This window comes from Tachypleus tridentatus, chromosome 13 (assembly GCF_004210375.1).
Source record: "Tachypleus tridentatus isolate NWPU-2018 chromosome 13, ASM421037v1, whole genome shotgun sequence".
Lineage (NCBI taxonomy): Eukaryota > Metazoa > Arthropoda > Merostomata > Xiphosura > Limulidae > Tachypleus > Tachypleus tridentatus.
In genome coordinates, this window is record NC_134837.1 from 86,401,157 (window position 1) to 86,414,883 (window position 13,727).

Consider the following 13,727-nt stretch of genomic DNA (forward strand, 5'->3'; position numbering starts at 1 on the left):
ATATAAGAAGTGCAGAGTAGAGGTAGGTAAGATTGTATCTTCTAGCGTCATCTACATTTTGGGATCTCCACAAGGCCTGAAATGCCAGTTTCTCTTCATTTGGCTTTCATTTATTTTAACCATTTTTGTATTTATGTGTGTGTGTGTATTTTCTTATAGCAAATCCACATCGGGCTATCTGCTGAGCTCACTGAGGGGAATCGAACTGCTGATTTTAGGGTTGTAAATGTTCTAGCGGTACATTTACTATTTGTTCTTTGTTTTCTGTTCTTATACTTGTTATTTTTTATTATATTTTATTTCAGTATTTTGTTATTTCTTGCTAATTTATTCTATAATGCACATCCACTCCCCAACCCCATGTCTTCTATTCGTATTGGCTGTTCCTATCCTGGAAATCACTTACTGTTTCAGTAATAACATTTCACTGTATTATTTTTTTGCAGCGATTTTAGACACTTCAGAGTGTATAATTGTAGTTGCATTTGTTTCCTAAGATTCTCCATTCGTCACTAATAGATAACACTGTCATATAACTATATAGAAAAAAATAACTAAATTTAAAGTGTTTTGCAAAATAATAAAAAATCAAATTAGAAGAAGAAATAATGGTATTGTCTTTCCAAGGTTAGTAGTATTTGGCAAAATTCGTCGAAACGGCGACATATTCCCACAATAGGACACTCGAAACATGGCCATAACTAAAATTATATCGATTTCTGGAACTGTTTGCTCATTTGAGGTGTTTAGTGTGGTATACATACTCAAGAGTAGAAAGAAAAAACGTCCCATATACTTCGGCACTACAACCACTTTTAGCATCAAGATCAACTTACAATGCACCGTAAAAACATCTAATTGTTCTAATTATGACAGTTGCTCTAGTAAGAAACCTAATCATACAGCATTTGTATCATATTTAATATACTGTGCAGTGACTCGTGTATCAACACTTTCTTTGTTCAATTACTTGCTTGTTTTCACAAGTTTTAATGGTTTATTTTATGGTTGACAAACGTACTGTTGTATATACCTATTTTATAAATATTCAGTCCAGAATGGAATAATACGTGAAATGTGTGTTTATTGTGAATATTTACAAGTGAAAAAATGTAACACATTTTCCAATATTATGTTCAGCTGCCATGATATCACAAAAGTTGCTAATATAAATTAAAGCGTGAACAGTGCACACATGTTAGATTATTTACATAGTCATTATGACTTTATATAAACAATTAGAATAAATAAATAAAAAACCTATTTTTAATAATAAGCTATAGGTCCCTAACTTGTGATAAAGTGTGCGGTTAAATGTGCAGTTTGATAAGTGCTGTCAAACTAGCTACCAGATTGCGTGACCACAATTTAAATAATCTTGTATAATTTAGAGACAGGAATGGGTCTTACTGATATGGGATCTTAGTAACGATATCATTTAAGTTTATCTACTGGTTTATTAAGAAGAATACTGACTTTGAGTATCAGTCGCTTTCACATTTTCAGTTCTTATCAGTTTTTGGAAAAGGTATTTTGCATGAGAAATCAAAAATCACTAACCACAAAATCAGGCACATCTCCCAGAAAACAAACAAGCAAACTATTTATGCAAGATAAGGAAAACAGGTGATATAGTGATAAATTTTGTTATCACTGTAGAAAAAATAATTTCACAAGGTAACAAAAATTAAAATAATTTCATGTGAAATAAAAAAAAAATTAAACGGATTGAGAAGGTCAAGAGTCTGGCTAATGGGAAACGTCTAAATGAACAAAACCGATGAGTTGTTACTTACGTTTGTTGTACATATGCACAGTTTCAACATACAACTATGATCATTCTGGCAAACGCATACACAGACAGATAACTGACTCAAATACAGGGTGTTCCCAAAATATGTATACATACTTTGAATGATTATAACTCACTCAAACTTTCCTTTTTTACACGTGCAATTGATTTGAAGTAATGGTGGAAGCAAGACCAAGCTTTGAGAAAAGGAAATTTATCTTAAAGTGTTACTGGAAGTGTGAGAACGTAGCTGAAGTGTAAAGATGGTTTAGAAGATCCATCATCGCAACTCACTGTTACTCGCATCAGAGATATGTTTAAACAAATGGAACTGTTCAAGACGTCCATAAGGGGCGTTTTGGAAGACCGCGGTCGTCCACCAGTCCCACACGAGAAGCGAAGCTGTTGAAAAGAGTCCACCGATCTCCAAGAGAATCTATTCGGGAAACAGCCCGTGAGACAGGAATCCCAAAATTGAACGTCCATCGCATGTTGAAGCGCGTTCATTGGAAAAGTTTTGTTCCAGCATTAGTCCACATCCTCAATGAAGATGATCCTGACCGGAGAGATGAATTTTGTGAGTGGTACCTAGCAAAATCTGCAGAGGATGCACAGTTTTCAAACAAGATTGTCTGGAGCGATGAAGCCACGTTTAAGTTAAATGGCTCAGTTAATCGTCACAATTGCATCTACTGGGCACCTCAGAACCCGTATGTTATGGTTGAACACCACGTAAACTTACCAGGGGTTATAGTGTGGTGTGGATTACCAGCGTTTGGCGTAATTGGACCATTCTTTTTTCGAAAACACAATCACTGGTCTTGTTTATCTGAACTTGCTACAAGAATCTGTTGTGCCACGCATTAGAGAACAATTTGGAGATGAGGAGTTTTATTTCCAGCAAAATGGAGGACCTCCCCACTATCATCGTAATGTGAGGACCTATCTTGACGAAAACTTGCCGAAGAGATGGATTGGGTGAAGAGGTAGCACTGAATTCCCCCCACGTTCATCAGACCTCACACCTCTGGACTTTTTTGTATGGAGATACGTCAAAGATAAGGTTTATAGCACAAAACCTGTAACCATCAATGAGCTGAGAGCAGCAATTGAAAGAGAATGCACCCAAATACCTAATGAAATGATTTGTGAAGTTTGCAATTCCATCTGTCCGCGTTATCAGCAGTGTCTGGATCAGAACAGTCATTAGTTTGAACACCTGCGATAATTCAAAAGATTCTACGCTTGTCTTCTTAAACTTGGATTATAAAACCTAGATATATCTTAATAATTTTTTTATTTATAATCATTCAAAGTGTGTATACATTTTTTTGGGACACCCTGTATGATACAAATTACTTTAAATAATGTCTGATGAGCTCAGTAGTATAGATGGATATAGAATAATAAAACAGAAAAAAATATTTTAATACTGGTTCAAGAGCTATATATATATATATACATATAAATGAAACGTAAGTTGTACGAAACATTGTTTTAAAGAGGAACACGTTACCGTTTTCTCTGTACTGGATCATGTATTTGTTAAACATATTGAGGTATTTGGATTTTTTTGGAAATGCGAAGCCATAGCCAGTCATGGAACACCAGGCGCCAACCGTCAGCAGGCGACATTCATTATCTTGTCCTGCTAGGTACTCAAGTACGGTGGCGTCGTAAATGAAAGCGTCTAACTCACTGAAACAAACAAACATCGAATTATGCTTCTTAAAATTGTTACAATTTTACTGATTTTGAACGCTGTAGACAATATTACGTAACGTGGATTATTATTATTAGGCCCATGCACAAAATGTTTTAGAAGGGGAGTTCTAATTTGTGAAATCAAAAACAACACAAATTGTGCTAACCACAATCAGCATGTAAAGTACGCTAATGCTTCAGGATCTGGGGTATGCAACTATTTCAAAGCAAAAAATATTAACTTATTATCAGAAAAATATCGACTACGTATGAAACAGTGCTATAACTTATTTATATCATAAAAATACAAAACTCATCTGAACGCATGTGTGTGCGTTTTTCTTATAGCAAAGCCACGTCTGGCTATCTGCTGAGCCCACTAAGGGGAATCAAACCCCTGATTTAAGCGTTGTAAATCCGTAGACATATCGCTATACTAGCGAGGAGCTCATCTGAACGCCCTGTGTGAATACGTGATTACTACTTCTATACAAGAACGTATTAAAGAGTGAACAGTACACAAAAATAATGAAGTATGTTTTTTCATATAAAACTGTCTCTTTGTCCAAAATATTTAATAAGTGAAATGCAAGTTCACTTAAAAGTAAAAATAGTAGAATATCGTTTACTCTCTTGATCATTAAACCAGATACGAAATATGAATTGTTTTAGAAAACCGAGTAAAATTGAGTGAATGAAGAATAACATTGGAATCTTTCAATTGTGTGTAATCTATCTTGCGAGTTGGTTTCTTGAAACTTAAAGATTTAGTCTCCGATATCAAACCAGTTCTGTCTTTTTTGAGATTTTCGACTTTCTATTTGCATCACAAAGTTCATAACTGCTTTTCAATTTGAAGATTAAATTGACATTTTTTCTTTACTTGCTCAAAACTTCTCGACTTACATGATCCCACTAATCCATTACTGTTGGGAAAATAACATAGATTTATATAAGTGCTTACTTTTTATGACTGTTTGTAACATTATATATACATATGTATATATAAGAAACATAATAAATTTAAATATCACGAGGACCTTAGCTCTAACAAAAGGAAATTATGGAAACTGAAGATTGCCCTACATGTATTTTCCTTATTCATTCAAAACATCACTAATATATCGAATTTATATGTTGAGTTCTTTTATTTCGGACAGTAAAAGTACAGATTACCAATTTTGGTAAGTAGTTTTTAAGTTCTTTAATACATATATCATGTGAATGTTTTTATCTTTATATTATCAAAAAGGTATCATTTATAGATATGGCGTCAGTGACAATTTTCCAATATAAATAAGAAAGATATAAAGATCAATTGTGTGTGTTTTCTTATAGCAAAACCACATTGGGCTATCTGTTATATCCACCGAGGGGAATCTAACCCCTGATTTTAGCGTCGCAGATCCAAAGATTTACCGCTGTCTCAGCGGGGGACTATAAAGGTCGAAATTTCGACTATATTCGACGTTAGATTGAATATAGAATTAAGAAATGAATATTAGTGGGTCTTAAATCATGGCAATTTAGTATAATATAGAAATAGGCGCCTAGAAGACGATCAGTTTATGTTAACAAAGAAAGTAAAAAAATTATTTTATTGAAATTACTTCTTTGTTAATATAGAACACTGCGGCATACTACTTTTCCGTAAACAATATGCGTTTTCAGGCTTATAGTGTAATGTTGTGACAACTTGTGCACCTTTGTATAATTTGCTACAACATTATGATTATATATGTATTTAGTCTTCTCATAATATCAAAAACACCTTATAATTAATGCAGGCCCGGCATGGCCAGGTGGCTAAGGTACTAGAGTCGTAATTCGCGGGTTCGAATCCCTTGTCACACCAAATATTCTCACCCTTTCATCCGTGAGAACGTACAATTTGACGGTCAATCCCAATATTTGTTTGTAAAAGAGTTGGCGGTGATGACTAGCTGCCTTCCCTCTCTTATTACACTGCTAAATTAAGGATGGCTAGCGCAGATAGCCGTAGAGTAGCTTTGAGCGAAATTCAAAACAAATCTGTTGTTATCTTCAAAGTTTTTAAGAGCATAATTTCCCTGAAAAAAACAACAACTGATTTTTAGGTTGTATCTTTTTTTTTGACATTTCAAAAATTGATATTTATTTTGTAATTCATGTCTGCTTGTTATGAAACAATTGAGATTTATCCCAAGAATTTATCATCAGAATATTTTTTGTATTTTTACGTCTGGTTTTTATTTTCTTTTAGTTTTTTTTAAACTTCTGTTAAAGTTAGTAGATAACATTCACCTACACAGTTAGTAATTTTAGTGTTTTGTGATTAATTTTCTATAGCTTAGAAGAAACAATTAATACACGGAAACTAGCCTCAGTATTAACGTTTCTGCGTAAAATTGTTTGGTGTGATGATTCGATCTTATTGTTGCAATCGTAGAAGTTTTTCCGGTATTAAAATATAAAAATTAATATTGTAAGTTATCATAAACTTCAGAGTTAACTAATATTCGTTAAAACGTGTACATGTCAGAAGAATGTTTATATTTTTTAGAAGTTTACTCGAATCAATTTATACATTTATATGCTTAGATATAACCATTTAAACTAGATGGTCTGTTTCGTACGTTTAGTGCACAACGGTCTGTTAGCGCTCTATCGACCACAGAGAATCGAGCCCTGGATTTTAGCGTTATAATATTGTGAACTTACTGCTGACCCACCAGGGAACTAGAGCGAGTGTAAGATAACAAAGTGTTAACAGAATTTTTATTTATTCGGATTTTCATGTGAATTATTAGGAATAATTATTTTTTATTTGTTTTTTGAATTTCGCGCAAAGCTACACAGAAAATATCTGCACTTGGCGTTCCTATTTTAGCAGTGTAAGACTAGAGGGAAGGCAGCTATTCATCACCACCCACTGCCAACTCTTGGGCTACTCTTTTACCAACGAATAGTAGGATTGACCGTTACATTATAACTCTCTCACGGCTGATAGAGCGAGCATGTTTAGTGTGACGGGGATTCGAATGCCTTAACCTCCGGCATTTAATATTCAGTAGTTGGAGTTCAACTTTCACAGTTATTAAATTAATAAACAGTTAAAACACATTAAAAAACAAAAGCAATAAAAGAGATTTGATAAAGCAAACAATTCATTATATATTTTTTTTTCATTACAATTATACTTTTTGAAATTTCTTTTTTTGTTTGTTTTTGGAATTTCGTGTAAAGCTACACGACGGCTATATGCGCTAGCTCTCCCTAATTTAAGACTAGAGGGAAGGCAGCTAGTCATCACTATCCACCGCCAACGTTTGGGTTACTCTTTTACCAACGAATAGTGGGATTGATCGTCACATTATAACGCTCCCACGGATGAATGGGCGAGCATGTTTAGAGTGACGGGGATTCAAACCCGCAACCCTCAGATTACGCGTCTAACGCCCTAACTACCTGACCATGCCGGGTCTTTTGATATTTTATTCACAGTGACAGTTCAAATTATTATTCAATATTGTTATTTAAATATCGTACTGAGTGTTCAAAACACTGAGCAAATGCATGCGAGTATAAGTTTTTCAGGGTCTTTTATAGCCTAATAAACCTGGAAACATATGTTAGATAGTAAGTAATATCGCAAGACCTGAGGTCCAAAGCTGAAGATGTTTTGGTCTTTGATGCGTAAACAAGCAGCGAGTCTGACTTGTTACATTTGTGGAATACTAAAATAAAGTGAACCTTGCTTCAACTGTTAAAATGAATTAGCATAAGCTGTATTCTTTTTGGAAGAGGTAAAACTACTTATTAGTATGCTGTTTTGAAATTTAATAAGTTCTATATTAAATTGAATGCGAAATTTAATTTAAATACTAAAAAAGAACGGACTAGATTGAAACAGGCAAGTGAGTACAGCTTTTCTCAAATCGAAATAATAACATTCTTTGCAACTTTTTTAATACCGTTCGATTTTTAAATGTCATACAAGAAAGAAGCATTATACAGAAAGTTAAGATACATACAAAAATATAAGAATATTTATTAAGAATATATTACCCAGTTTTAACAGCTTTAATCCCCTCTATTGGCGATGACCTATTATAACGTTTCATGTAACTAAACATTCCAGGTTTGCGATCCTTCATGACGGTCCAAGTATTTGCTAGAGGAACTGTACCAAAACGAAAAGGTGGATCCAGTTCAAAGGGGTAGTGAAGCTACATGAAAAATGAAAAAGAGAGACAAAAAATTGAAAATACACATATACCAGGAACTAAAACTAATAAATGTATTGGTAAATTTAAAACTGTCAAAATATAGCGATTAAATATCAGATTTCTATCTCCAACCTTTGATTTGTTGAAAATAATTTTGAAGAAAAACAAACAAACAGATACTTTTGTTATATAATAAATGCTATTAAATTAATTGTAAATAACAATAGCATTAGACCATTAGGTTTGTTTGTTTTGAATTTCGCGCAAAGCTACATGGGGGCTATCTGCGCTAGTCGTTTCTAATTTTGAAGTATAAGACTAGGAGGAAGGCAACAAGTCATTACTACCCACCGCCAACTCTTGGGCTACTCTTTTACCAACAAATAGTGGGACTGACTGTTACATTGTAACGCTCCCACGGTTGACAGAGCGAGCATATTTGGTGTGACAGAGGGTAGAACCTGCGACTCTCAGATTACGAGACGAGTGTCTTAACAACCTGACCATGCCAGGCCAGACCATTAGGTAATGCGATTTCTTTTTTTCTTAAATAAGATAAGAAAATAACATATTGTTGTCTAGTACTATTTTGTAATGTAGCTCACAGGAACGTTGACAGAAACGACATTATTAAATCCATTCTGTAGAGATATAAAGAATGTTGCATGATGTAACATAAGTTATTGTTTATATAAATACTTATTAAATATACTTTTAAAATGCCTTTCTCAACATACTGTTTGTTTTTCTAAGATTGTTTTATATTCTTTGTATTACAACGCACTTTCTTTTGCCACTTTAATAAAAGACCAACTAATCTTAGGAAACTAGGTTACTTTTCTCTAATTCACATTGTTTTGACTGATGCTTTTACCAAAAACATTTTGATATAAATGCATACAATCGAAAAAATTAGTGAGAAGACATTTTTCTATTAATTTAAAATTATTTATCAAAAAAATAAAAACGGGTCACTTGCATATGTAGGCCGAAATTGGAGAAGAGAGGATTTTTGAGGCAATAAAGAAGGTATACTAAGATATTTATAATAAAGGCCTAAGCCTAAACGTTGAACAACACACACACACGCACACACAAAATAACGTAGTTTAGTGGAATTGATGGTCGTTTATTTCACCCTAAATGGCTTTAGAACTCCAGTACGTTCTAAGGACTTCATCGAAACGCTTTTGTCCTGAGTGCATTGGAAAATCTTTTAATTTCACAATGCTTAACAGTTCTTTTTTATTATTCATACAAATGTCTCAACACAAATTTGCCCTAATTTGTCTTTTTTTGACACACTTTTTATCGTTTTCTTTTTTTACATACCAACGCCCTTTGAAAAAAGGATGAGGTCTCATCAGTATGTTTCCTCTCAGATATATTCGTTTATTTTACATTCCCCCCCGATCTGTTTCATTCTATTCCACAAAAATTTCTTTCTGAGCATTCTGCATTTTCTCTCTATATAGTAAAACTTCGTGTCAGTCTTCCTTATTCTACTCAATTTTCTCATCTCCAACTCACCAAGCTCAACGTTCTAGAAATTTCGAATGATATACTTTTCAACTGTAGGTTCTCGATCATCGAGAGATTTTTTTTCTATTTCAATACAAGTCTCTGCATTCCAAAACTATTTTATTTTTTATATCTATCTATCTATGTTATTATTACTGTTTTTTATTATCTATTTTTGTATTCATTTCAAGAACGTTTACTATAACCCTCGCTAGTACAAGGGTATGTCTCCGGATTTACAACGCTAAAACCAGCGGTTCGATTCTCTCTGGTGGGCTCCGCAGATAACCCGATGTGGCTTTGCTATAAGAAAAGCACACACACAGTGTTTATTGCTTTCTTCATTATGTTGCTCAAACTCGTTCCAACGCTCAATTACACTGCACAACAATTTTTTAAAAAAGTTTTGCTTCCTGAAAAGTTTTTGCTGATTGTGACAGGTACCTGGTGGGTATGCACAAATATAGTTTTGGTTTTGCTTCATCAAGTAGGAACTTTGAGAAAAAGACAATTAACTGTTTACCGGCAATAACGTATTTAACTGCATTTATGTTTCTAATACGCTATTAAGTTCAACGTAATTAAAAGTGTTTTGCTCCTGATTTTCGTTTGTATTTAATGTCCGGTGCATCACGTTTTAGCGTCTAACAGAAGTCAGCAAGTATTGACGGATTTCAGTTGCCGTGATATCGTTTTTCCTTTGTAGCAAAACAGAAGATTTCGATGAAACAGTACATGATGGGCAAACTTGGATGTGATTTTCGTGATCATTAGCCAAACATCTATAAGGAACACCCAACAGTATTCAAGAAGCAAAAACTTTGTTGTGCAGTGTAATTTTCTTTTTGATTAACTTTACAACTTAGGATATATTTTGTTATCCAATCACAGTTTATGTACTCCTTTCATTGACTCTCATTATTTACATTTCTAAATATTTATTCTTTTACATCGTTTTTGTTTATATTTTCAATAATAAGATTGATGTAATAATCATTCTCGACCTGCCCCCTGTCTCCAATAGCACAGTGGTAATGACTTTTTGCTATTTTGTGATTATTAACCATAATTATATTTTATCTTCCCCTGTGCTGGTCAGGGAACTTAAATAAAATCTTCATCTGGCTTTTAACTCACAACAGGACTGTAAAACGAGATGTTGCAATAAGATACTAGAGTTATTTGTCTAAGTTTACCTTCATGTTGTTAGTTGAATAGTCATTTATTGACAAGATTAATATTGGTTTTTAATTGCACATCGTACTTATCAATCCTATGTGACCATTTTTGTCAAGATTTGAAAACAATGCACATTTTGATCACTAATTTAATGAATAATCGTTAACTTTTGCATTCTTTGTTTTACACAATAAGCTTTGCATTATTACCAAACAGGCAGCTTACATGAGTAACATCAGTACTTAAAAGTTACTGAACAAACATAATATCTTTTCAATTAATCAAATTAAAATATTACTGTAATACTACATACTACACCATTGGCTACACAGCTTAATGTTATCTTTTAAATATTATTTTATTACACAAACGTCCAGTTCGTAAACTGAAGAATAAAAACAGTGCGTATAATACTTTAAATTAGCTTTATTTCTATTAACATCTAGAGATTTTTGGATAATCTTCGTTGTAGTTCCAAAAACTTGAAATATTATCGAGAGAAATTTAATGAGAATATTCTCTCAATAAAGTAAATCTGGCATTTTAAAGAAATAACGTTTCGTTAATTTGGAATATCTAAGTTTAATCTATTTGCATTGTTCTACACAACTTGTTAGTTGAATATGGATTTAAGATCGTTGAAGTGAATACCTTTCAACACAATATATCTTTAAGGACTATAAACATTTCAATAAAAAACAATAACTACAATGAGAAACAACAAAGTAAGAACATATTCGATGAACATTAAAAAGCAAGCATAAGAACATTTCGAACAAAAATATAACTTTTAATACACCATCAGTAAGAGCTACACCTTTCAATATGTAGAAAACATTCAAGAAAAATTGTTAGTTTTTTAAAAATTAGGTTTAATTTAAGATCAACATGTATGTTAGCATAAATATTTGTTTTTTTAAAGACAAAGCAAAGTTTTCAAGAAAATACAACACATCTTTCAGTGCGGCTATATTTCTGTAACTGTAAAACACACACTTAACTAAAGAGCTATATTTTTCATCACCCATGATTAAGATAAAACAACAATAATAAACGTTATTTAGCACAAATAAATAAATAAATATATATATTGAAATCAAACTAAAATTACCTAAACGAAACAGATAACACATTTTGACTATTTATTTTGAATTTTCGCGTAAAGCTACACGAGAACTATCTGCGCTAGCCGTCTCTATTTCAGCAGTGTAAGACTAGAGGAAAGGCAGCTACTCATTACCACCCACCGCTAACCCTTGGGCTACTTTTTTCCACCGAATAGTGGGATTGACCATACATTATAATGCCCTTACGGCTGAAAGGGCGAACACGTTTGGTGGGACGGGGTTTCAAACTTGCAACCCTCAGATTACAAGACAAGTGCCCTAACCATGCCATGCCGGGCTGATTTTGACTGACCCATTCAGCCATCATCACACATTCTGATGACGAATAATTCGTGTTTCTGATCGTCGTGAAGATGACTGGCAAGTCGAAACATGTTGATTGTTTTTAGTTTTGTACAAGTAATTTTAGTTTGATTTTAAATATATTAATCTGTACTAAGTTATGTTGTTTTCTTCACGTGAAGTTTTTCAATGTATTTAATAGCACTTAAGTGGTACTTCCTATAAGATAAACACTTTTACTTCAAACATATTTTTTTATGTTTGCAACAGTATTGTGTATATCTGAGAAAAACGTATATTTTCAAACACACGAGATACGCTAGCAAAAATATTTCTCTAAAATATACATAAAAGTGCAAGTATGTACAAACTCCTAAAAACAATGTATTTAGACTGGTTAAGCATCTTCAAAAGCAAGAATACTTATTACAACTATATATTTTTTCAAATAAATGGTTATAGTTACATGCTAGAAAAGGTCTAACACAGATCTAAGCATAGGTTCTCCTCTCTCTACGGATATTGAGTCCTGTTGCAACACGGTTGTCATTGAGCTGTCCAGATAGTGTACATACATACATAGCACAAAGTCTGGTGTATAGAAGTCGAGTAGGTTATAGTTAAAATGCTTTTGGAGTCTCATTACTTCGTTAAACTACACGTAGTTAAGTCCTTTCATGTCAGCCTCGCATGACAAGGTGGTTAGGGCGCTCGACTTATAATCTGTGGGTCTCGGGTTCGAATTCATGTGCTACCAAACATGCTCTCCGTTCTATCCCACTACTTCTTCGTCAAAGAGTGCCCAACAGGTGGCAGTGGGTGCTAATGACTAGTTGCCTTCCTTATGGTGTTTCACTGTTAAATTAGGGACGGCTAGTGCAGATAGCACCCGTGTAGCTTTATGCAAATGATCCAAATAAACACACAACCTTTCGTGGTCTGTCTGCCTGACTACCGCCCATCTTGACAATAATTACGCAGCGGAGCTTCCATTATAAGAGGCTTAGTTATAAGAGTGTCATATCCAAAGTCACCTCGCGTGCGTGTTGCCTTTTGTAATTTATTTAATGTAGCAGAAGGATAACAGTCTGATCGCACGTAAATATTCACGTGCTGAGTTCTGCAACATGACAGTCTTTGTATAAAATAACACGAATTTTCCTCTCCAGTTCTTGAATTATGCGGATATGACAAAATGAAAATTTGTGTCGCTTTTCTAGACAGAGACCTTTCCCGGTTACGTTAAAAATTATTGCCTTGAACACGTAGATGGCTTTTATCACACTTGTATTCAAGGATTTTCAACTGTTATAAGGAGCTACACGTTGGGTACAGTAACTGCAGGCCTACTTTTGAAGGGTCCTAGCATCACAAACTGATCCACGTTCTTTTGTTTTCATATGCCATTAAATTCTAAATTTCCAGTCTGAACATATCTTTATGATAAAAATATATAAATATTTGGCGCCAAAAACAGTTGTTACATTATCTTCTCAAACGACGTGATGGTTTCGGTGGCATCATGCTTCGTACGTTAAACCATACAATGTTAAAAGGTGGTCATGATATGCTCTGTCTCACAGCAACTTTATATCTACTGTGATTGTTACGTGCCTTGCTGATTTGCATATTGAAAATTATATTCCTATAATATATTCAATCCGCTATATACTTCACCGTATGTTTTCAACTACACAGCGTGTTCATTACTCATTATGCTTACCACTCTTTAGATAAATCAAGTCCATAGCGTGTTCATTGTTCTCTAGGACAACTTCAAGCGACATTACGTGTCCATTATTCTACAGACAATTTATGTTATATTACCTATCCAATACATTCAAGACAACATTAAGCCACATTATGTGCCTATCATTCTGTTGGCATTTTTAAGTTACAAAACCTTTCCATTAC

The 13,727-nt window shown here is 33.6% G+C and overlaps 1 protein-coding gene across 4 annotated transcripts in view; it reads right to left on the reverse strand.

The window, feature by feature from the left end:
* Window positions 1–13,727, reverse strand: part of LOC143238473 (glutamate receptor ionotropic, NMDA 2B-like) — a 211,155-nt gene that overhangs the window by 10,929 nt on the left and 186,499 nt on the right. For all 4 annotated transcript variants that reach the window (XM_076478737.1, XM_076478736.1, XM_076478734.1 and 1 more), the window contains 2 exons: window positions 7,544–7,704; window positions 3,309–3,490 (listed from right to left, as the gene is read on the reverse strand). In XM_076478737.1, the coding sequence (XP_076334852.1) occupies window positions 3,309–3,490; window positions 7,544–7,704 (343 nt within the window). The remainder of the gene's footprint in view (window positions 1–3,308; window positions 3,491–7,543; window positions 7,705–13,727) is intronic.